The sequence below is a fragment of the Aquila chrysaetos genome, chromosome 13 (genome assembly GCF_900496995.4).
Source record: "Aquila chrysaetos chrysaetos chromosome 13, bAquChr1.4, whole genome shotgun sequence".
Classification (NCBI taxonomy): Eukaryota; Metazoa; Chordata; class Aves; order Accipitriformes; family Accipitridae; genus Aquila; species Aquila chrysaetos.
In genome coordinates, this window is record NC_044016.1 from 28,058,436 (window position 1) to 28,080,790 (window position 22,355).

Sequence of the window (22,355 nt, forward strand, 5' to 3'; positions counted from 1 at the left end):
TGTGAACTGCAGAGGGGCTGAGGTAGAACCGTCCTGGTGCTGAACCCTCAGTCAGGTTTCAGGGCAAGGCCAGAGAGGGCTCAGCTCTGCGTTAACTGACTTCAAAAATGTGACTACAAAGAACGTTTTGGCTTAGGTGTTGGGCCCTTATCTATATGTAACATACTGCATGAAGAATCTCACATTCTCCTGTGGTGAATTCTGCGAAACAATATGTATTTTTGGAGGTATACTGGATACCTCAGGAAATGGAACAGAAAATCCAACTTTAGTTTTAAACTTAAATTAAAACTGAAGATTGAAGGGGAAATTCACATTGTAACTGGTCAGCAGCGGTAATTTGTGAACAAGGAATGATGTGGCATGGAGGGCAAGGTGGCCCAACTGCAGAACAGGTTAGACTGGCTAGAAGCAGGGATGCCAGGGGCAGAAGGACTCCGTTTGAGGGAGTGAAGTTTCCCTTGCTGATGAGATAAGAAATGTGGCAGTGTTCATTGTCTTGTAGCAATCTTGTAATGGGAGAGCACAGGGGCCACTTTTGGTAAACAGAGCTGGCGCTGGGGGATGAACCGAACATCCGGCTAAGCAATTCGCTTGTGCCACATCTTTGCAGACTCCTTGTAGAACTGCTTACAGCTCTAGGACTCGTTCCAATGCATTGTTCATTAAATCTTTTTATATTTAAGCACAAATGTGTGTTTAATTCCCCTTAAGTGGTACAGTAACAATTCACCAACAAGAGGAATCCAGTCTAGGTGGTTTACTTCCACGTGTTTGGTATCAACGCTGTGTAGTCCCGTATGCTGTGCACACAACATGCTTCTCTGGCTGCTGCTGCTACTGCAGTGCGAGGTGACATTCTGCTGGTAGCGGGTTTAACATGCAATTTCTGGCTACTTACCCAGTCAAACAGAGCTAAGCAGTGTTTGTCTAGTCACATATGCAACAGCACAAGTGACGGGCTGGAGAATGTGTTTGTGATATGCTGCAAGAAATATCGAGTGAGCATAAGGCCCTCTCTATCTAGTTTGTTTTTTTTTTTTGAGACCTACTGTCACTCTACTATTACACAGTGTAGAATTGTGAGGACCCAAGTTTGTTAGATTTGGGTTTATTAGAAGTTAGTTGTACTGCACTGAACAAAATAGAAGCTTTGAGGTAAAAAAATTATATCAAACTGAAGACAAATAACAGGAAAAGGTGGAAAGGGGTTTTTTAACTACAGAGATTCCATTTTTCAATATAATTACATTTAAAAATTTTATATTAAAAGTATGCCTTCAGGAAATATAATCTCAAATTGACAAAGAATAGTAGTTTTAATGTAGAAGAAATGACATAAATTATATAACTTTAAATGCACTTAATTTTTATTTTAATGTCAATAATTTACATGAAATCTTCAAGATGATCTTTAAAGTAATACAGTACTGAATGAAAATATGAGAATTCTTGAGAAATTTCAGTGTTTTCCAGAATTTCTTTTATGATCTGATCAGCTTTTAAGGAAAAATAAATTCAAGGAAGGTCTGTAGTTTTTTTCAGATGTGATTTCTAACATTATATTCTCATTTCCATATCTGTTCCCTTCTATTCACAGTTCGTCTGCAAAAGTTAACCATTCTTATGTCTGCTTAAGTGATCTCCATGTCCTTTTTAACTTTGCCTGCAACTACTTAGGCATATTTATCTTCCATGTATTCACTGAACCTACTTAAGCTATTTCACTATTGCTTTTTTTACCCCACTCCTTCCATATGGAAGTGCCTGCCCATACACATCACAACTGTTCAGTAAAGCAGAAAATCTCACTGCTGTTAACAACTGAATATTAATTTCTCTTGCCAGTTGAAGTATTTACCTGATTGTAGCTACAAAACTTGATGGCTTTTCAAGGCAGGGATTCCTTTCTTTATGCATTATATCACTGTTCACTTTTGTATTGACTAGAATTTAACTTGTTAGTGTTGTATTGGCTAGTGTTTAACAGTATTGCTCTGCTTTACCAGTATGAAGAATAACTTGCTGTGGATACGAGTCGAGTGTTTTGGTGCAGTAATCCAGGATTATTGGTTTGAGGGCAACAATATTCAGTAGTAACAACCTATGGGAATTATCATGTGTTCCTCTATCTGTTGGCACCTGGTGTAACTTTTTAATTTCTGTGGCTCTGAGGGCTGTCAAAGGACATGTAATGTACTGCTTTTAAGCTCTTGTTTAGCAATTACAGTTTTATGATCTGGTTTGGAATATTTAGTCATTGAAATGACTTGGTCCCTAGAATAAAGTCCAGATTCTGATATTGAAAACTGCCATTCTTGCTAGTTCCTTGGTAGTAGTAACTCATTTCGCTCTGTATGCTGTTGAAGAAATTCTGATTCACACTTCCCAGTTGGTTGTTACAACTCCTTCAGACACTTTAGAGTACACAGTGGGTATGCTCTGACAGGATAGTAAGCCTAACTGACATAACAAAGAAAAGGAAATAAAGCAAACCATCACTGCCTCCCTTTTGGGACAAGGTGCAAATTGATCTCCTATTTATTTCTAATGAGCCTTCTGTGCCTGGCCATTTCTTGCATGTATTTTGTTTGGAAAGTACAGTTAAATGTGCAAGTGATTGCTGCATGAATTCATAAATACAGCTTAGAATCTAGAATGTTAAGCAGATGGTTTGATAAGAAGTCTAAAACCAGTATTTCAACATCCCCAAGCAAGCCCTTTTACATCAAATTTTATAGGATTTTTTTTATAATACAGAATAAAAATCACACTTAGATGCATCTGTGTGTATATATATGTGTATATATACGTATCTGTACTGTATAAAAATACTGGGATAAAGATCTATTCTGCAAAAGTAGGGCCGCAATTTGGTTCCATGTGGAAAGATTGCACAAAATTGATGGTATGTAGAGAGCAGAATTCAGCATTAACTGTTCTGGGTGGAAAATTTCAAATATGCTGTCTATGCAGAAGACTTACTCCTACTGGTCCAAAAAGCACAGTGCTTCATTAGCAGCATCAAGTGAGGTCCACAACTACTTGGGTATGGAGAACGGACTACTGCTTTGGAATGAATGTCAGAGTTGAAGTACTGTAGGAATGTATAATGGGAAAAATGGTCCTGCTGTTTCTATAAAATAAGTTAAGCAGAGCTATTGCTATAACATGTTTGACCAGCTTTAAAATAGAAACCAGCATGTAGTCCCAAAGCTACCAGCTCCCTATACCTATGATCTAGCGCTAAGCGGGACTGGTAAACAGTAGTAAAGCACATTATTTTGGGCAGAGACTGGGCAGTTGTACAGGAATGAGGAGATTGAAGTAGACGGACGCCTGTAATCTTGAGAGCAGACAACAGACGACACTTTATTGCTAAAACACACACATACTTATAGTCACAAATTCTGCAAAGTCACTGTACACGCGCACAAGCACAAAATATGATTGGTTATATCAACATTGTACACGCGCATAAACATAAGATATAATTGGTTATACTAACTCTGTACACGCGCATAAACATAGGACATAATTGGTTATACCAATTAAAACACGCGAAACTTGTCTCAGTCTAATTGGTCAAGATAAACTGCCGAATTGAGGTTCTTTGTGCCAAGTTCCCTTTATCGTGGAATGCGCACCTGTGTTCTTCTAATTGGCATCTTTCTTTTTTAGTCTTCTTGTTTATTCTGTTCAAGGTCTTCTAAAGGCCTCTGGAATGCTCTTGCGACCGATGTTAGCTAAACATGTGTCCACACAGGAAGGGTTAAAAGCAGACTTCCCATGAAAGGGAAATAATTTACAGTTCATTGCAATTGGCCTTAAAGGTAGTTTATCAAATGCTACTTGTTGAAGAGGTAAATTTGATCTGAGAAATGGACCTTTAGTTACATTATACCAAATTCAATGAAGTGAGTAAGAAATAAAAAGTAGATACGTTTCAGATTAATTCAGTTTGGCTGATATTGCTAATAATTTCAGAACATTCACTGAAGAATGCCATAAAGATTGATGAGTGCAGAAAGACAAATAAGCAGCCTGTCTGCTCTTTCTAACAAAGTTTAAACATGTATTTTTTACTTCACTCTCAGTGGCGTTTTAGAACTAATTTCTAAAGCCATGCCAAGGTTTATGTTCACTTCTGGGAATTTACAAACATTACCAAGGGCAAAACCAACTCAAAATGGAACCTGATCTCATCCTGAAGCAAAAGTCTCTTCAATCCAGTTTGCATTAGGCTGTACTGAAGAGGTATACAGTAGGTATTAATATGTTCAAGACAGTTTTCTTGAACCGAGTGGATCATGGATGTCCTGATATCATGACTACCTATGCTGGATAAATAACATTTAGAGGTTGTTCCAGTTAATATTTTTATTACTTTTACCCCTTTATACTGTGTTAGATGTCACTGCTGTCCTCAGTCTAATCTCAGCAGATTTACTCTGAATTTCCAGAGTTTCCAGCCTCTTTGGTCAGCATCTTTTTATATTAACTCTGAACTTGCAACATTAGTTCTTATGAAAACAGATATATAAAATATTTGAGATAATAATAGAAGCACTATGGTCAGTATATGGTGGAAACTACTTCAGAGGAAGAAATGGTTGAAAGGTAATGCCTGTGTTTTGTCAGAATTTGTAATTTTTTGTCATAACAATCAGATGTAGGGTTTTGACAAAGAGGTCCTTGATGTTAGAAGACTTCCCTAGATACCACTTTTAGAACTCATGTCCAAAGGGGAATTTTTTATCTTTAAGTAAAGATTTATTTTAAAATAGGTTTCAAGAATACAGTGGTGTTACCTGACCTTTCTAGTATGGATCTAGAATTTGTTACAATTTTTTTACTTTGTTACAATATTTACAATTTTTGTAACTGCAGTTTTCAGTATTAGACCTTAAAGATTCTATCCAATTATCTTTAAGTAGGATTATGTACCAAGAAATAAATTCTGATAAGTGTATATGTTGACCACAAACTAAAATGCAAATCTACACAGAATGGGATTACATTTTTAAGTTTCAAAAGAGATAAAAAGATAATGAAGATGGATGTTTCCCTTGTCCTCCTCACTATTTCCTCCTCCCTTTCTGCTTCGTCTAACACATAAAAGCCATTCAAAGCAATTTCAGTGTATGAGTTCATCCTCATGTTTTTCTTGAGACATGATGTAGTGCAACAAGATGTGATAAGATAAGGATGGAACAACGAGGCATACAGTAAACAAATATGTCTCTAAACACAGTCCTTCAGAATAATGAACTTCCTAGTCACGTTTAATATATTAAATGCATTCAAGACATTTAACATCCAAGGCGTTAACTTAGTTGTCAGGGAGGACCATACAGAAATGATTCAGTGTTGTGGATTTGTAGATGGTATGCAACCTCTTAAATTTAATTTCTGGAACTTTATAAATAGTTCAGCTTTTGATAGGAAAAGAGGAGATATGCTGTGCCAGTCATGAAGTAGTTAATATTTAGAAGCCCAGTGCCTAGAGATACTAGCATTTATTCCCAAAATATAAAAGGAAATGCCTTCACTGACTACAGTAGGCTTTGATATATGCCTCTGAGAAGAGATAAGGTGGAAAAAAAAGTCATGACTCTGCAGCTTTCTGGAACTGAAAGGAACTCCAGTCTGTTGAAAATCTGAATGCTTTAGTTTTATCCAGAGTTACAATGCTCCAGCACATCTAAAGTATTTAGAATATTGTTTAGTTAACAGTGGTTTCCTTAACTGTGTCTTGGATTTCTCAGCCACAGGAGGTTAAAGTGACTTGCCAAAGATCATTTGGTGGCAAAGTGGAGAAGAAAACCCAGGATTCCCAAGTCCTAGTCAAGTCATTCATCTGCTAAATGCAGCTTGCTCTTTTTTTTTTTTCCAAATGCCTGAGGAATCTTATCATCACTGTTGATGTGCTTAGGTATTTTACTTTTCTCCCACCTTGTTTGAAACAATTCATCAGAATTACAGTTTACTGTATTTGTACACGTCATTGGCAGCCCCTTAATTTTGCCTCGGTAAAGACTAGTTGTGTAATGTGTTTACTCTTTTCAGCCAAAAGTAGGAATCTGGTTTTGCTTGGAAGGGGTAGATGCTTGCAGACTACTTCCATTTATTATATTTTATTTTATTAGTGTAGATCTCTGTTGCAGGGTAATCCATCTGTATAGGGACATATGTTTTTTCCAGTAAGTATCCTGTTTTTTCTAGCAGTTATTAATCTCTAACATATTTGGAGTGTGAAATGAGTACTTCTAAATGCTGCATAGCACAGATACAGGACTATCTGAAGTAGTGCTTTGGTTGTGAAACCCTGTTACTTTCCATCCTTTAAACTGGTAAAACAGATAAACTGGTGATGGAAAAAATGCTCTTCAAAAAGAGTTGGGGTTCTTCGAGTGAGAAATGCCTTTATTACAATCAAGCTTCTCTGTTCTTAGAGTGACTTTCTATGAAACTTGTGATCCAAGGTTTCCAAGACCAACATTCAAGCTACCAGTTAGATCCAACTGGATCTAGTACAGAGATTCTGACTTTTCCAACTCTTTGAATTAACCAAGTACACATCAGCTGACAGATTTGAGATTTGAGATTGAGTTGAGATGTCTTGTCCAACCCTATGGCTGATAGAAAGGTGTGTATGGCATACAGACTTCCATTGTGCATTCTGTCATAAATTCTGCTTACCATAACTAATACCTAGAATGAGTCTGTCCTTCTGGCAAAATAAAATTTGGCTGAAAAATACCATTTCTCACTTAATTCTTTCAGGCAGTGTTTTGCCTAAATTTTTCCAGAGTAAAAAATAATTGCACAAATGAATTTGTGGGCTTTAATCCTGGTTTGTTTTTTTTTTTTTTTAAATTTTTAATTCACTCAAATCCATTCTCAGTTTTTGGTTCTAAATTACAGTTTGTCTGATTTTAATATTATTCTCATCTCATTGTATACATATAATAATATGTGAATACTGAAACTGGTTTATAACAAATGAGCATCTCCTTTCCTAATTGTCTATCAGATAGACTAAACAAATGGTTTTATAGCCATCGTTCACAGTTTTCAGAGCTCACATATTTCAAATCTGTTAATGACTACTGCTCTACTTTCTTTGGTGACACAAACATGATTTGACAATAAAGACAGAATATTTCTAATCAAAAGGAATATGACTGCAAAGAAAAATAAAATGTAGATACAGTAAATGTCAAACTATGACTAAATTGGACAAGTACAGAACATTCAGACCTGATTTGCTTTAAAGTGTCTAAATCATCAGAATTCAAAAGTTAGTGTTTTGAAGGCAAAATAGCCTTTTTTAAATGAAATTACTTTCTTTATCCCCAAGGAAATTAAAGTATAGTTAGATGTTCCGTAAAAATATAACATGAATTCATAAGACAAATTCATGTTTTTAAAAACAGATTAAAAATAAATAAGACAGAGGGAGATAGTTGGTTTTTAATTTCCTTACTTCCTTCAGAACAAGTGCAGTGGAGTGCTAGAGTTGATGTAATTGTTACATAAAACTGAAAGGAAGTATCACAAAATGTGTTCTACTTTTGCTAATTATACTGCAACCAGCCAAAATATAAACTAGGAAATGTCACATTGGAATGAGCTCCTATTTCACAAAGCACTGGAACATACACACTCTTCACTGTGTCACTGTCTTTTGATATGTCAGTCCACTGGTTTTTAATGTGAGTTAGGTATTTAGTTACTTTCGTTTTCTTAGAAAATTTCAACCTTAAAGTTTACTAACTGTTTAAGTACTTTGATGAATAAGGCTTTATTGAAATTGCTCCTGTACCAAGACATGGTAGAGGATCCTTGTGAAAATACAGCGATGTAAGCAGGAGTGAGAAAAAAATAGGTCCTTTTTCAACAGATGGAGAAGGGTAAGGCTTCTGGAAATCAGGTAACTTTAACTTTAAGAGTTGAAGCCAAGAAGTGGGTCTGTGTGTGTGTATGAGGTGACTACATATGATGGAATTAGATGCTCTAATGGAGTTTGACGGACTGGCGCTACTGCACTTTATCAGAGATTCCTTTTAAGAAAGCTCCTGCAAAAGCCTGCTTTGGTAAAAGAGTATGGGTAACTTAGCTTTCATTTTTAAACAAGGAACTTTCATTTCTGTTTTGCCTATTGTGTAGAATGTGTAGAATCAAAAACCCTTATCAAAATTCCAACTGTCTTCTTCCAAATAACTGCTAAAGCAAGCAATGGGCTACATTCTGTTAATCAAGTTACTTTTGCTATGATTTTAGTAATTTTTAGGAGAATGCCAGGATTTTGTGAATACCAAAAAAACATTTACTCTGTCTTAGGAAAATAGGATTTTAAATTTGTCTTAGAATCAGGCTGATATAGCTAGAATCCTATACTGGAATAATTCTAGAAACATTGAGAAATTATAAATCAAATGGTGGCAATTTTGACATTCTTTGGAAAATACCTTTCATTGTTTAAATTGCTCTTTTATTTAATTATGCTCTTCAGTAACAGATGACAGAAATACTTTTTTTAAAATGAAGACATTTGTTTGACCTGTTGTCGTGGTTTAGCCCCAGCCAGCAACTAAGAACCACACAGCCGCTCACTCACTCACCCCCCATCCAGTGGGATGGGGGAGAAAATTGGGAAAAGAAGTAAAACTCGTGGGTAGAGATAAGAACGGTTTAATAGAACAGAAAAGAAGAAACTAATAATGATAATGATAACACTAATAAAATGACAACAGCAATAATGAAAGGATTGGAATGTACAAATGATGCGCAGTGCAATTGCTCACCACCCACCGGCCGGCACCCAGCTAGTCCCCCGAGCGGCGATTCCCCGCCCCCCCTTCCCAGTTCCTATACTGGATGTGACATCCCATGGTATGGAATACCCTGTTGGCCAGTTTGGGTCAGGCGCCCTGGCTGTGTCCTGTGCCAACTTCTTGTGCCCCTCCAGCTTTCTTGCTGGCTGGGCATGAGAAGCTGAAAAATCCTTGACATTAGTCTAAACACTACTTAGCAACAACTGAAAACATCAGTGTGTTATCAACATTCTTCACGTACTGAACTCAAAACATAGCACCGTACCAGCTACTAGGAAGACAGTTAACTCTATCCCAGCTGAAACTAGGACACCTGTAATATTTATTTTCATAATTTTATTTCATAGCAAATACTCACATTTCAGGGGTTTTTTTCCCATTTAAATTAAAATACATCTCAAAACTGTAAAACCCATTCCAAAAAAAAAAAAAGAGGTTTTACCTTCCACATAGGTTCCTCCCAATTTTTTTTGAAAAAATGCCTGTAGAACTTTTTTATTACTTCTTGCTGAATGAGAACACCTATGACCTGTTTTTCTTAAATTTTGTCATATTCTGGTGAGACTCTTGACTAATTTGTACAGTTAATGAGAGATGAAAAAATGTTGCTTGACCTTGAGAAATACCTCATTTTGTCACTGAAGGGCAGGCTAATATTTGTATGCTTTGCTTGTCTTACATAAACCTACAGTTTGTACTACAGTTCCCAAATTGCTACTAGCAAGAGCTATATTAGGTAGGTTTCCTTTTTAGCATGAAAATACTAGTGTGTGTGTGATGCTTTCAAAAGTAGTAAAAAGATGAACAGGCCTGGAACTTCTGCTGGCTCAAAGGAGATGGTAATAAGATTTTTAATGAGGAGAAAACATACTGGTGTTAATGGAATGCTGGTAGCTAAATTTTTATGGAAAATGGTTTAAATGCTCTGTTTCATTCATTTCAGTGCTCTTCTTGATATGTTTTTTGCATATAGAATGTATCATGATTGTATTTTCTGTGGGCTTTATCCATTCTTTTTCTGTATTGTTCACTTGGCAGATCAGTATTTCAGTGATTCATTTGTTTTCCTTTCTTTTACATTGTTCTTAAAGGGAAAATGGGTGAATTAGACAAGCTTTAAGAACCAACACAGCCAGAATATCCATGACTGCCTAGTTTCTATCTATTCAGATTAGGTAAAATAAAATATTTGTTTTCAAATAAGTTGTGTAACAGAGGGTGAACAGACTACTGTGAAACCAATCCATCTGTCATGTAATGCTACATTACCGTATTACATCAGCAGCCCATTTTTTTAAAATGCCAAATATAATTGATACTGAAAGCTTACCATACTGTAATACAATTATTAAGAACAACTTTTTTACAAGAGCATAATTTAAAAGTTACTGGTAAAAATCTGTTTTGATGGTAGCAGCTGTATTTCTGTATTTAATGGAGTTTAACACCTCAGAGCAATTTAAAGGACTAAGAGAACTAGAAATTTCGTTTTTATACAGTATCTCAGTTCTCTAGTTGCTGAAATATTAGCAGAAGACCAGCTTGCCTCCTTCAGTCTTCCCCCGCCACAGGGCAGAAAGCAATGCAGAAATCGCCAGACTATTTGGGCTTTATATTCTCCATATGTTGGTGAAACACTGGCACAAGTTGCCCAGAGAGGTGGTAGATGCGCCATCCCTGGAAACATTCAAGGTCAGGTTGGATGGGGCTCTGAGCAACCTGATCTAGTTGAAGATGTCCCTGCTTATTGCAGGGGGGTTGGACTAGATGATCTCTGGAGGTCCCTTCCAACACAAACTGTTCTATGATTCTATGGTACAAGTGTTCCTCCTTGCAGTTTCATTGTGAATGGAGAAGTAATCCTGTGCTTTAATCAGCTTCTGCATCAGCTATTGTCCAGAGCAGGTTAGAGAACCTCAAAATATATGCAGGCTAATTTTCTAAATTTGTATTCCATTTTCATATCATTGTTTACCCTGAAAAGTTATTTCTGTCAACGTAATTTTAAACATTTCTTGTAATTACTTCTCCCCTCTTCAGCATTTGAAGGGTAATGATATTGCATTTTTTTTTAAAAGGTCTCCTCTTTGCTCAACAAGAGCTGCTTCTAAAATGATCTGCTGCTCTGATGTGGCTTTGTAATGTTTGGGATCATCTGAGAAGTGAGGAAAAGAGATTCCAACAAGACAAATTTAGATTTAATACCATTAGTAACAGATGACGTAAGAAAGCTGTACCAATTTAGAAAACATCTGGTTTTGTGGACTTTAGAATTAAATGACATATTTTGGAGTAAATACAAGTATTCTCCCGAGGAATGTCACTTTTTTTAGGTAGATGACTATATCGTGACTTTGCTATATCCTATAGCTAATATTTTCGTGAATGTTTTTTGTGAAGGCAAAATGTGCCATTAGCTACCTTTCACTTTTGTATCTGAGTTAGCTACATATAAGCTAACTTAGTCCTTGTTTTACATCTCCTACAAAAATGTGTGCTGGTGTTTTGTTCTTTAAAATCTTAGCCTGTATACTGACCACGCTACCAGAATCTGTTCTGTTTTTTTCTGTTGAATTTCGACATTTTGCTTTTGTTCCTCCTTGGAAAAAACTCCAAACCTTTTGAAAATTTTTGTAATACTGTTTTGAAAGTCCATTTGGGATCTGAGAGGTCAGGTTTCCAGTTGAGCTTGTCTGTATCTGAAATATACAGGAGACCCTATTTTTAATGTCAGGACCATCATATCACAAACGATCAGTACAACTCAGGAAACATCTTGACTTTGAAAGACCATAGTTTAAAAACATGTATTTTGCCTAAGAAACATGATTTCTATCTCTGGTAGCACAGTTTAGAAGCTCAAATCATGGCCTGACAAATTAATAAATATTGTTTATTGGTTTAGCTGCTTTAAAAAATTTGTATTTTATTCTGAATGAAGTATTCTTACAGAAATTAATTTATTAATATAAATACTCTTTCACCATGACCTCCTGTATCAAGCTATGTTTCCTTCTCAAGTATCCGTAGTGATGCTTCCTTTTCTTCTGTCATTCTAACCAATGTTTCACACCTGTGATGGAAATAATGATTTTACTGAAAGCACAGATACAGTTTCCAAAATTATCATTGACTTCAGAGGTTTTGAAGTTTCACCATCTGGGTGTGTTTTTTAACTTTGTTGGATAAGCTTTCACTGGTTTGGTTGTGCAACACTAGCATTCAGTGTTTGAGAAAGTTGTATTTCTAATTAATTCTAATTAATAATTTCTAAGTTCCAAGAAAAACAGATAAATAAAATGAAATGCTTTTCTTTATCTGTCTGGAATTTAAACATGAAAACCATTCATTTAAAATGGTAACTTTTGCATAAGTGCATAGATTTTTATATTTTCCGTGTCTGATTGTGACGTTTCCTAAATATAGAAAATGCTTCTTGGCTTGGAAAGGCCAGAGTAAAAATAAAATCTGAAGTATTAATAGTATGAAACAATTTTAAAGAATATTTGAATTATTCTTCAAGTGGTTAATTTAAAAAATACAGTCTTCGTCCTTACTTAATACGTTCTTTTTGTTGTTTGAAATTGCATTTTCATGAAGGCCAGGGAGCTGGAATTGCCACCTACCTGATTTTTTGTATAGTTAGCATAGCGTTTTCTATAATCTTTTTCTTGATTCCAAAGCTGAATATATTCCCCCAAAGTTATGTGGTTTTTCTGTAATACCAGCTGAGTAGCTTTTAGAAATTATTTAGGTCTGCTGTTCACTGTCCAGCCATATAGCATTAATATACTTGCAGTGAACTGGATGTATGTCCTACATATTTAGATGTAGGACTCTTAGATGAGACAAAAATTAATCTAATTGAAAAAAATGGAAGTAATAGCCCGTGCTGTCTATAGGTTTGTTGACATAGTTCTGACATGCTGAATTCTTCAAAAAATATACTGACAGAAGAAAATTTGCACTATTTTGTGAATTAGAATAAAGAAGCACTTTTTTGGGGGGTGAAATGCAGTATTAATTAAATGTTTTCAGTTCAACTTATGCAAAGAAGGCACAGTAAGAAATAAATTGGGTGAAACCATAGAGTGGTGGTGGAAATGGAAGGTTACTGGGAGATCTCCAGTTTACCCAGTGTATGAGGCAGAGAAAAAAGTCATAGTGTGTGACATGTTGGTGCATCAAACCACTAGCTCAGCAATAGCCGTCCCTGGGAGAAAAAAGAATGGCTTATTGGCATAAATCACTATCTACAGATTGTACTATATGGTATCTTCAGTATTTTCCATTCATTACTGTACAGCTTTATGTGATGGGGATTAACCTTTAGACGTTCTTTATCTAGGGATCACTGATAGCTGTAGCTTCCAAACAGGCCACATGATTACAGGTTAATCACAGGAGTTCAATTTATGGTTTTAAGTTATCCTTCTTCCAAAAAGTATTAAAAAGAGGTCAACTACATTCCATTTCAGCAGACCATTTGTTTTATTTTTTTTCAGCATTTTTAATTGTGAAACTGTATTTCTTCCTCAGATACTCTCTCTTCCAAATAAAAAGTTGTAAAGTAACTTTGTAGAAAATTCTTTGCTATGCAGTAGTTATCAATATTTGAGCTGCCAATAACTTAACTGATTTTGTGTATTCTATGTAATTTCAGTAAACTTTACATGAAGATTGTGCTTTTTTCCGCTTTGAGAGAACATATCTAAGAAGGGATTTATTTTCATCAACTTTATTATTAGATAATTCAGCACTATTGGAAGGTGGATACTTCTTTTATAGTAGCCTAGCTGTGTCTCTGTAAGTGCAGGTTCATTCATTGTCCCTAGGACTCTCTGCTTCTCTGCTTCTGATATCCAGAATTTGGTATAACTGCTCAAAATGGGCAAGGCACAGGAATGAAAAGCAAAAGAACTACTTGTATGATTTGTAATAAACTATAAGCACTTTTAAAATGAAATGCTGGTTTTGTTGATTAAGCATTTTAGGTGCATAAGTAACACAAGAACATGCTTAAAATTATCATTCCAAAAGCACAGTTCTAAATCAGCAAAGTGTGTAGAGTCTATCATATTGATGGAAGTTCAGCTGTGAACATACAATGTTGATGGCTGGGACAAGCCCAGTGGGACTGTTCATCTGATTAGGAAAAACTCAGGTCTCAATAATAATGGCACAGAACTGGCATCGATTTTCAAATTAATTAAAAATAACCTAAATTATTCTTAAGAAATGACAAAAGCTTGCCCTGCACTCGTTTAATGTAAACACAGACTGCTAGTATATTGTGTTGATTTGTCATTTGATTTTATGGTGTCAAATAATTACTTCAGTAAAGAGAAAAGGATGAGACCAGTCATTCTTTATTCTTTTCATTGAGTAAGTTATTCTCTAATTTAATGTTCATCAGAGAGTACTTAGGGCAGTTCCCTGTATTGGTAGACCAGAGAAGCAATGTTGCTGACTTAGAGGAACTCCTGACTGACTGCTTTTTTTCAGCAAGCTCAGATAGTTCATGCATGACTGTCATTAACAGTTTGGTTAATCTTGCATGTTTTAAGCCATGTTTCAGCATTGTACTTCAATCAAAAATCTAAATGTACTTTTCTGGATTTGTGAAAGTTTTAAACTTTGGTTTCATCCCAAGTAGAAATGAAGAGTTGAAATAACGCAATTCTGCATTAAATGGAAAATGCTAAAATCTTTGATAGAGAGATGTCAAACCATTTCATTTCTACACACTTGGTTTAGAAAAAGAGTTGTCAGCACTCCTGACCTGAGATGATTTGCTTTAGTTTGGTGAGCAACACTGAAATATTTTATCTGGCAATCAGTTTGCCTGTATCTGTGCTTGTCAGTGCAGCCTCCCGGGACTTGTAGTTCCTGTATTTTGTGCTCTTTTCTTCTCTGTGATGCAGCTTAACTAGCTGAACAAAGCCCCCTGGTTCATGGAGTTGGGCAGCTCTCAGGTGGCACTGTGATGATTCAATTAAAGAAGGATATTGCAGTGATTGTTGGCATGTGTAGTCCAGGCAAAGAGCAGCTCACGTGGGAAGACAGAGGGTCTGAGGCTCCTAAAGTGTAACTCTGATGGGGCAGTTTAGCCATTCATGTAAATATACAGACTTTTTGCCTCAGTGAACCACAACAAAATACTTTCTTACAAATTTTCTGCATCCTGCAATTGCAGGCTTTTTAGCTGATGGAGATCTCAACAGAAAATTTGTAGTATAATTGGCAGTGTGTGAGCCAGCGCATATGTAGTACAATGGAGTTTCAAGAGAGGAGTACTGTTGAAAGCAAAAGCAGTTACCGGTAATTCATTATCAGTATAATAATAACAAGATGAGAATATATCTATCTATTCTGCATAGTTAGCATGTGTTGGAAAACAAAAAGAATGGCCATTACAGTGTAAGGAACCTTGCAGCTTTCTCCTACCCTGCTGGTTTTGTTCAGCCCATGTTGCTTCATGGATGTCTCTGCACAGGGGGCTGGCTAATGAAAGCCTCCTGCAAACTGCTGGCCAGCTGCACTAATGAACTCGGACTCTGAAACGGGTTTAAGTAGGGAGGGGAAAAAAATGTCTAGGGAAGCTTGTTGAGTAGTGTAAGAAATTACTACATATTGTAACTTGTTGTACTTTGTTAACAAGTTTGGATGAGGTTTGTAGTAGGCTCCACTGGGTTATTCCACCCCTGCTTTTGGGTAAAATGAAGAAGAAAGATTTTAGCAAAATTAGCAAAGCTGTAGTACGGGTGGACCCCAGTACACTCAACATAAGAGCAATCCCCTGTTCTGAGGTACAATAACTGAGTACAAAATTATGCTTAGTTTCATTCTAGTATTGCTGGGTGTACTTTTAATTCCCTGGCACTGAAATTTGTTTTAGTAACAGAAATCTGTAAATGTGTGAGTAGGTCAAGACTTCAAGCTTTTACCATGTATCTCTTGAACTTTAGTTAGTTCTGGACCATTGCTTTCTTTTTCTACTCTTGGAATCCTTGTATCTAGTGACTGTATGTGGAGTTGATTTAGGCTTGCTTTTAAGGGAAAAAAAAGACTCTTGTTCTGCACTGACAGACTTTTTGAGCTTTTGACTTTGTTGTCTTTGAATTAATTAAAAAAACACACTTAAGAAGCAGGGTTGCTGAATTATGGTGCAAGGGCATAATTTTTGCAAGATGTGTGCATGATTAGCAATGAAATTCATATTTAGATTTAGAAATTTAAAGAACAGGGTCTTCCCAAACCACATGGCACTGAAATCTGAGGAACCATAAAAATTCTGCTCCTAGGAGAAAGTAAAGTAGCTAAATCATACTAGTCCTGGTTTGTTATCAAGACATCCACTGTCAATAATGGAGGAAGACAGATACCTTTGGGTAATGACTGATGATTAAAGATAGAAGAGGTGACTCGCACACCATATGGCAGAAACCTCTTATGACCTTATCAAAGAAGGGAAACTTAATAAGTATAGTCCTTCAGTGGACTTTTAGCAATATACACGACTGAGAAACATCACCTTCACTTCCCATTTGATAACTTTTAATCTCTCTTCCCCATGGCCAGACACTACTGACTCTGTGGGCTTGTTAGTTCTGTATGGGTTCTGCCCCTAGGGTAAGTCATGCATGTCTCCATGCCCAGCTCCCAGTGCGTTTGGAGCCGAGTCAGTGGTCATTATTTGGCAACGGCTCCTATATCCTGTAGCCTTTCTATTGCAGGATATCACTATCTTCTTTCTTTTCTCTTCACATAAGATGCACTGTCACTGTTGTCATAGAGTTAGCCTTTGAAATAGATTTCACAGAGTCCTTACATGTCAAGATGAATATTGCGAATTATCTTCATAAGGACATGAGTGAAGTATTAAATATTAATGTTATAAGTTTGGTCTGAGCTGCCTGTGCATCAGAATGTTAGTGAGTTTTTGTCAGGGTCAGAATTGCCTCACTGGTAAACAAATGGAACATTTTTTGAAGCATACATTCATTTAGAAATGCTCCTGTAGAATCCTTGCTGCACTGTGAACTTCGTTCTAGCTACACTTTCCCTGTTAATTGTGTATAATGATGACTGAAAAGCTAAAAGATGTGCTTATAAAACTTCCTTTTCTCAAGCACGTTGAGCTTCATTTGCAGAGTGATCAGGAGGCAGTTGTTGTTTGTGGATTTGTCTTCTCTGAGTTCTGCAAAAGATCCCATTGCATGATCAGAGCCAGTCAGGTTTAACCAGATAAGCACATAAGAAAAGAACTGATAAAGCTTAATTCTGAGGTGAAGTGAAGGAGCTTATATTTCACTTTTAGGGTCACGTGACTCAGAAGCAAAAAATGATACATCAGGAAGGAAAATTATTATATCAGGCAGCAGCTTGTGTTTCCCAGATTAGACTTCTTTAGCAAAATTAGATGAAATTTTCTTTCATCATTCTAATTAAACTATTCTGCCCTTTTCATTGTCTTAGGTCATTGTTGATGAATGACAGAGAAGTGCCTTGAGTGCTGCTTCCCAAATATAATTAAATTAGATGTTTTTCAGTGGAAGAGATTATCCATTTGCTGAATTTAAAGCCGCTAAAACAGAAATAGGGAGTATGTATATTGAAAGTCAAACTGTGCACCTGCATATGTTGGATTAGATGGTTTTGAATCTTTAACTGAAGCTTTTTTTAAAAAAAAATTGCCCTTCATTTTCTTGAGTTCTTATGTTAAAGATTTAAGATGACCACAAAACATAAGTGACCTTCTAGATTTCTGCACAAAAAGGGACAAGACAAATAAGAATTTTGTAGTCTAACAGATAATGTACAGAATCCCAGGTCAACTGTAACTAATTAGGAGTCTACTGTTGTATTGTATCTTGTTTCAGAACATTCCCACTCACTTTTGCAGTAATCTTTGTACACTGAATTAACCGGGCAGTTCACAATGATGCTGTCTGGAATATGAGCTGCCTTTTGCACAGAGGGTGTTCACTCCTGACATGGAGCAATAATCTGAGCTAGACGTGCAGGGGAAGGTGTAATTTTGCAGTGCAGACATCCTAGAGCTCACTTTGCTAATCAAAACCAAAGAATTCCCCCAGAGCTACAGTCCCTATCAGAGTTGGGTTTTATACAGTTTAGATTAAATCTTGTCCATGAAGCAAGTTTAGGAAATCATAGACTGATTACTGACAGCAGTAGGAATGCTAGGCATTAAATGTTTGCACTCTTGTGTGTTCCTGAGAAAGAGGTAACTGCTTATCACTCCCTGTAATATTACGTTCCAGGATTGTGTCCTACATTTGTAGTAATCCTTATTATAATGCAAATACACCTTTATCATGTTGCCTTATGTGTGAATTGTCTTCTACACTTTGTCCCAGTGTAACATACATTATTATTCACTCTGCAGTTCTAGCAATATTCTTACAAGCTTACGCTGCATGTATGGAATTTATCATCAAATTTACTTCTGTTCCTTTCCATAGAAGACCATGCATCTATGGTTATAATTTACTTTATTGTTTAAAGCAAAGATATTCACTTGAATTTGAGTGACTTCTTATTCATTTAAGGGCTCAATAAGACAATTTACCAACTGAATTTAAAAGGGGTTGAAACCAGCCTTCACTTATTATATGGATAATAAGTGTAGGCACATATTCCATTTAATAGACAACAGTTTGCCTGCTTGACAATTTCTTCAGAACATTATTAATAGCGTTTTCTATTTAAATAATTAAATTCCACGTCAGATGAAAGTCATTACAAGGAACATTGGTTCTTTTCTTCTGTTACATTTTTACATTCTTTAATTCTGAACAATAGACTCGGTCTTCCACATCTTACTAATAATATCTACTTCTTCTGTGTACTTTCTGTTTTGGACTATGCCACTGGATTTGTGTTCCGTGTGTTGTTAATGTATGATCCATAAGTACACGGAGCATGTGAACCTCCAGACACCCTCTGTATAAACAGGTTTTTCACGAGCAGTTGAACTAATTGATTTCATTTCCGGTATGGATTTTTGTTCTTTTTCCTTATGTATACCACCAGTGACCCCAGCTCCCTTTCCTGGCTCTATACAACTCCTCCATTGGGCCAATTAATGCATAGCTGCAACTAATGCTGATTTGCTGTTTGCTGATTTGGGTCATCTGACTTCTGTGGAAAAAAGGTGTATAACAGAATTTTGTCTGTTAGTCTCTTTTCTCAACACAACCCAGCTACAAACGTTTAATGAATTCTTTGGGAACCTGTTGGGGGGACAGAGGTGAGATAAATTTTTTCTTTAAGATTTGACTAATAAAATAATGTAAAATGTTTGTCTTAAGGAGTTTTTCATATGGAGTATGTTGGTGATTTAAGGAAAAAGGAAGGATATTGTAATTAATTTTATCACAATATCATTGAATATTTTGAAAATTTAGATATTCAGAGAAAGAAAAATGGAAGTTATCTAATATGTAAACTTCAATTAGGAAATTTGCAAGAATCAAAACTGGCATTGTCAGCCAATGACTGTAAACATTCTTTGTGTTTTCCAGTAAAAGGGGCTTGCTGTTCATAGTTCACATGAAAGTGAACCTTTGGGTCGGGCATCATTTATAAAATGTACAGGCCAAATTAGCCTAAAAAATCGAGTTGGAAAAAATAAGCTCATGGAAAAATATAAAAAAAAACCCACACCAAAGTGATTTTAAACATTTTTATACCCACTCCATTACTTACAAATAATCTTATTTTTCTGGCTCTGCTCTCTCCAGGGATGCAAAATTGCATCATGTTGTACGTTTTTAACTCTTCTCAAAAGAAAGGAAGGAATTTTTGCTTTGACCTTAAAAGCTCTATTTTTGTTTTGAATACCCTTTTTGAGAACTGTATCAGTCCCCGAAAAGGCTGCATGAGTCTGTTTTGCTTTTATGTGTGGTACAATACCAGTAATACAATCAAAACTTGAAGTTCTATATCCAACAATGGTTTTTAACTACTTCTTTTAACTACTTTTAACAACTTTAACTAAATGTCTTTGTTCTGTGTTGGTATTTCTTTCTCAAAAGACTTTGAGCACATACTTTCTTTTTACTGTTGTCCATGAATAAATTACTTGCAGTTTTTCAGCCTTTTCAGTAAAAACATAGAATATAAATTGTAAGTTAAAAAAGAAATAGCAGTAGTGGACCTGCCATTCTGAGAGATTGATCTAGGATTTCTGTGAGAATTTATTTTAGGAAATAATTCTGGATTTCTTTATTCTTTTTTTCTTTTATTTTTTTTTTCTCTGTGTTCAGATGGAAGACGTCATAGCCCGCATGCAAGATGAGAAAAATGGGATTCCTATTCGTACTGTCAAAAGTTTTCTTTCCAAGATCCCCAGTGTCTTTTCTGGTAAGAGTCAAAGTGAATTTCATGCTATTTAAAGTTTCCACTCTACCTTATGTAAGGGGATGCTCAAAAGGAAAACACTTTTAACTGAGTGCTATGGGGAATTCACAGTCATCTGGTCTGGAGGAGACATTGACTATCCTTTGAATACTTTAATTACAGAAGTTTTTGATGTTTCTTGCACATTCGAGTGGGCTTACACAGAGATGTTCTTGTCCTGTAAATTAAGTAAAGGGAATACTTAATTTACTACAAAAAGTCAATTACCTGAAGATGGCAATGTTTTTATTGCAGAGCTTCTGCATTTCAGATCTGGTTTTTATCCTGTTTTCATGGCAAGTATGAGTTTAGTGTGCAGGCCAGTACATGAAGATAAGAACTGCCATAGCAGCAGCACAAAAGGAAAATCATCACTGCACTCTGCAACTGATACAGAATTGTGGCTGTAGACATTTATTACAATGTTTATGATCTGCTTTTGTAGCTGGCTGCCTGTGCTGAAGAAGCTAAGACTGAGATGTCCATGGTGATTTGCAAGACAGCTGTAAACTTTATAGCTAATCCAAATCAGTATTGTCATATGCACAAAAATCTGTTAATTTCTTAATTAACTAGTATAATATATTTATTCATTTATTTACATACTTTTATATCAATTTATGGGCTTATATATGTGGATATGTATCTTTTCGTGCTACCAATGCATATGGATTTCCTTTGAAATAGATGCCATTGTTGAACGTACTTTTTCCATACTCTGGTAACAGTTGAAATTTTTGTAAAGGCAAAGGTAGTCCTTCCATAGAAAGTATTTATAGAAGTTTTTACTGTCCAGAACAGCAAGAAGAATTCTATACTTTAATTTTCAACCCTTGGTGGTTTTGGTAGTGAACAATTCTGGCACAAAGAAGGAAAGAGTCTTAAGAGTGAACAAAATATTTTTGTGATTTTAGAAACTGCTTGTACAAAAACTAGGCTCTGAAGAATGGACCTTTATTTCCCATAAGTTAGTAGAGCATGCCATCATGTTAAATGATCCATATTAATTGTTATTCTCTGCCTTACCTTGTGTGTTATGGATTTCAGATTAGACAGACTATGGTTATTTGTATAGCAGGAGACATTATTTACCAAAACTTTTTCTTTTTTTTTTTTTTTTACTGGAATAGACATCGTACTTCTTAAGATTGTGTTAGGATATATATACAGTAGTACATAGCAGTCACTGTACAACAACTTTTATATTGAGGCATTAACTTTATCAGCTGCAGGGGGAAAGAAAAAGCATAGCAGAGTTCATTTTTTTTTGACCTTTGCAGATTTTCTCCCTCAAATACCAGGGCAGTAATTTTTGCTACACATGACTAAAAAAACCCACCAGAACAGCACAACTGTCATTTTAGTTCAATAAATCTACTTTCCTGTCAGCTCTCTGTGCTGGATGGAATCTGAACTCTTCAAACCTTCGTGTTGAGAGTAGTGGGTTTCCTTTAATGTGCTAGGAGTTTTTGTTTAGGTAGCAAATGACTCTCAGCTTGAACTAGTAACTATTGATTTCTAGGAAACATGGGAATATTGTTGTCTAACGATCATGATGGTAATCATGAAAATGTATATAATAACACCTTATAGTACTGTTATTGCCCACAAAAGCATCCATATGAAAATGTTCAAGAGCAGATTCTCTCCAGTTAAAAAGTACATATATATGTCTATATGCTCATGTATATATATATATCTGTGTGTCTGTGCATAAAAGCATGTATTATACCGAGCCATCTGTCCAGGATTAAGTCCCATAAAAACTGGAACTTTGCAATTGTTTGTTTGTGGGGAAAAGCAAAAGGGGTAGGTCTACCACAGTTAAGTCAAGTTCCTGCAAACACTTAGAAAAGACCTTTAAGAGTCCTTTAAACAATTTGTAAAAATTAAGGATGTCCATAAATTGTCTGTAGGAATAGGGTCTTCTGGGCTAGCATTTTAATTATGTAATTATAAAAGCAAAAGAGGTATTTCTATTTTTGTTTACTTTTATGTCATAGTATTGCTTCTAAAAACAGCAAGTGAAAAACTAGTTGAAAGAGCAGTCACTTTTTCATAGTCATAGAATATCTCAAGTTGGAAGGGACT

General features: G+C 35.7%; 1 protein-coding gene across 10 annotated transcripts in view; it reads left to right on the forward strand.

Annotated features, from left to right (window-relative positions):
* RGS7 (regulator of G protein signaling 7) overlaps window positions 1–22,355 on the forward strand; it is a 263,514-nt gene that overhangs the window by 96,803 nt on the left and 144,356 nt on the right. For all 10 annotated transcript variants that reach the window (XM_030034927.2, XM_030034922.2, XM_041128388.1 and 7 more), the window contains exon 2: window positions 20,132–20,228. In XM_030034927.2, coding sequence (XP_029890787.1) covers window positions 20,132–20,228 — 97 coding nt within the window. The remainder of the gene's footprint in view (window positions 1–20,131; window positions 20,229–22,355) is intronic.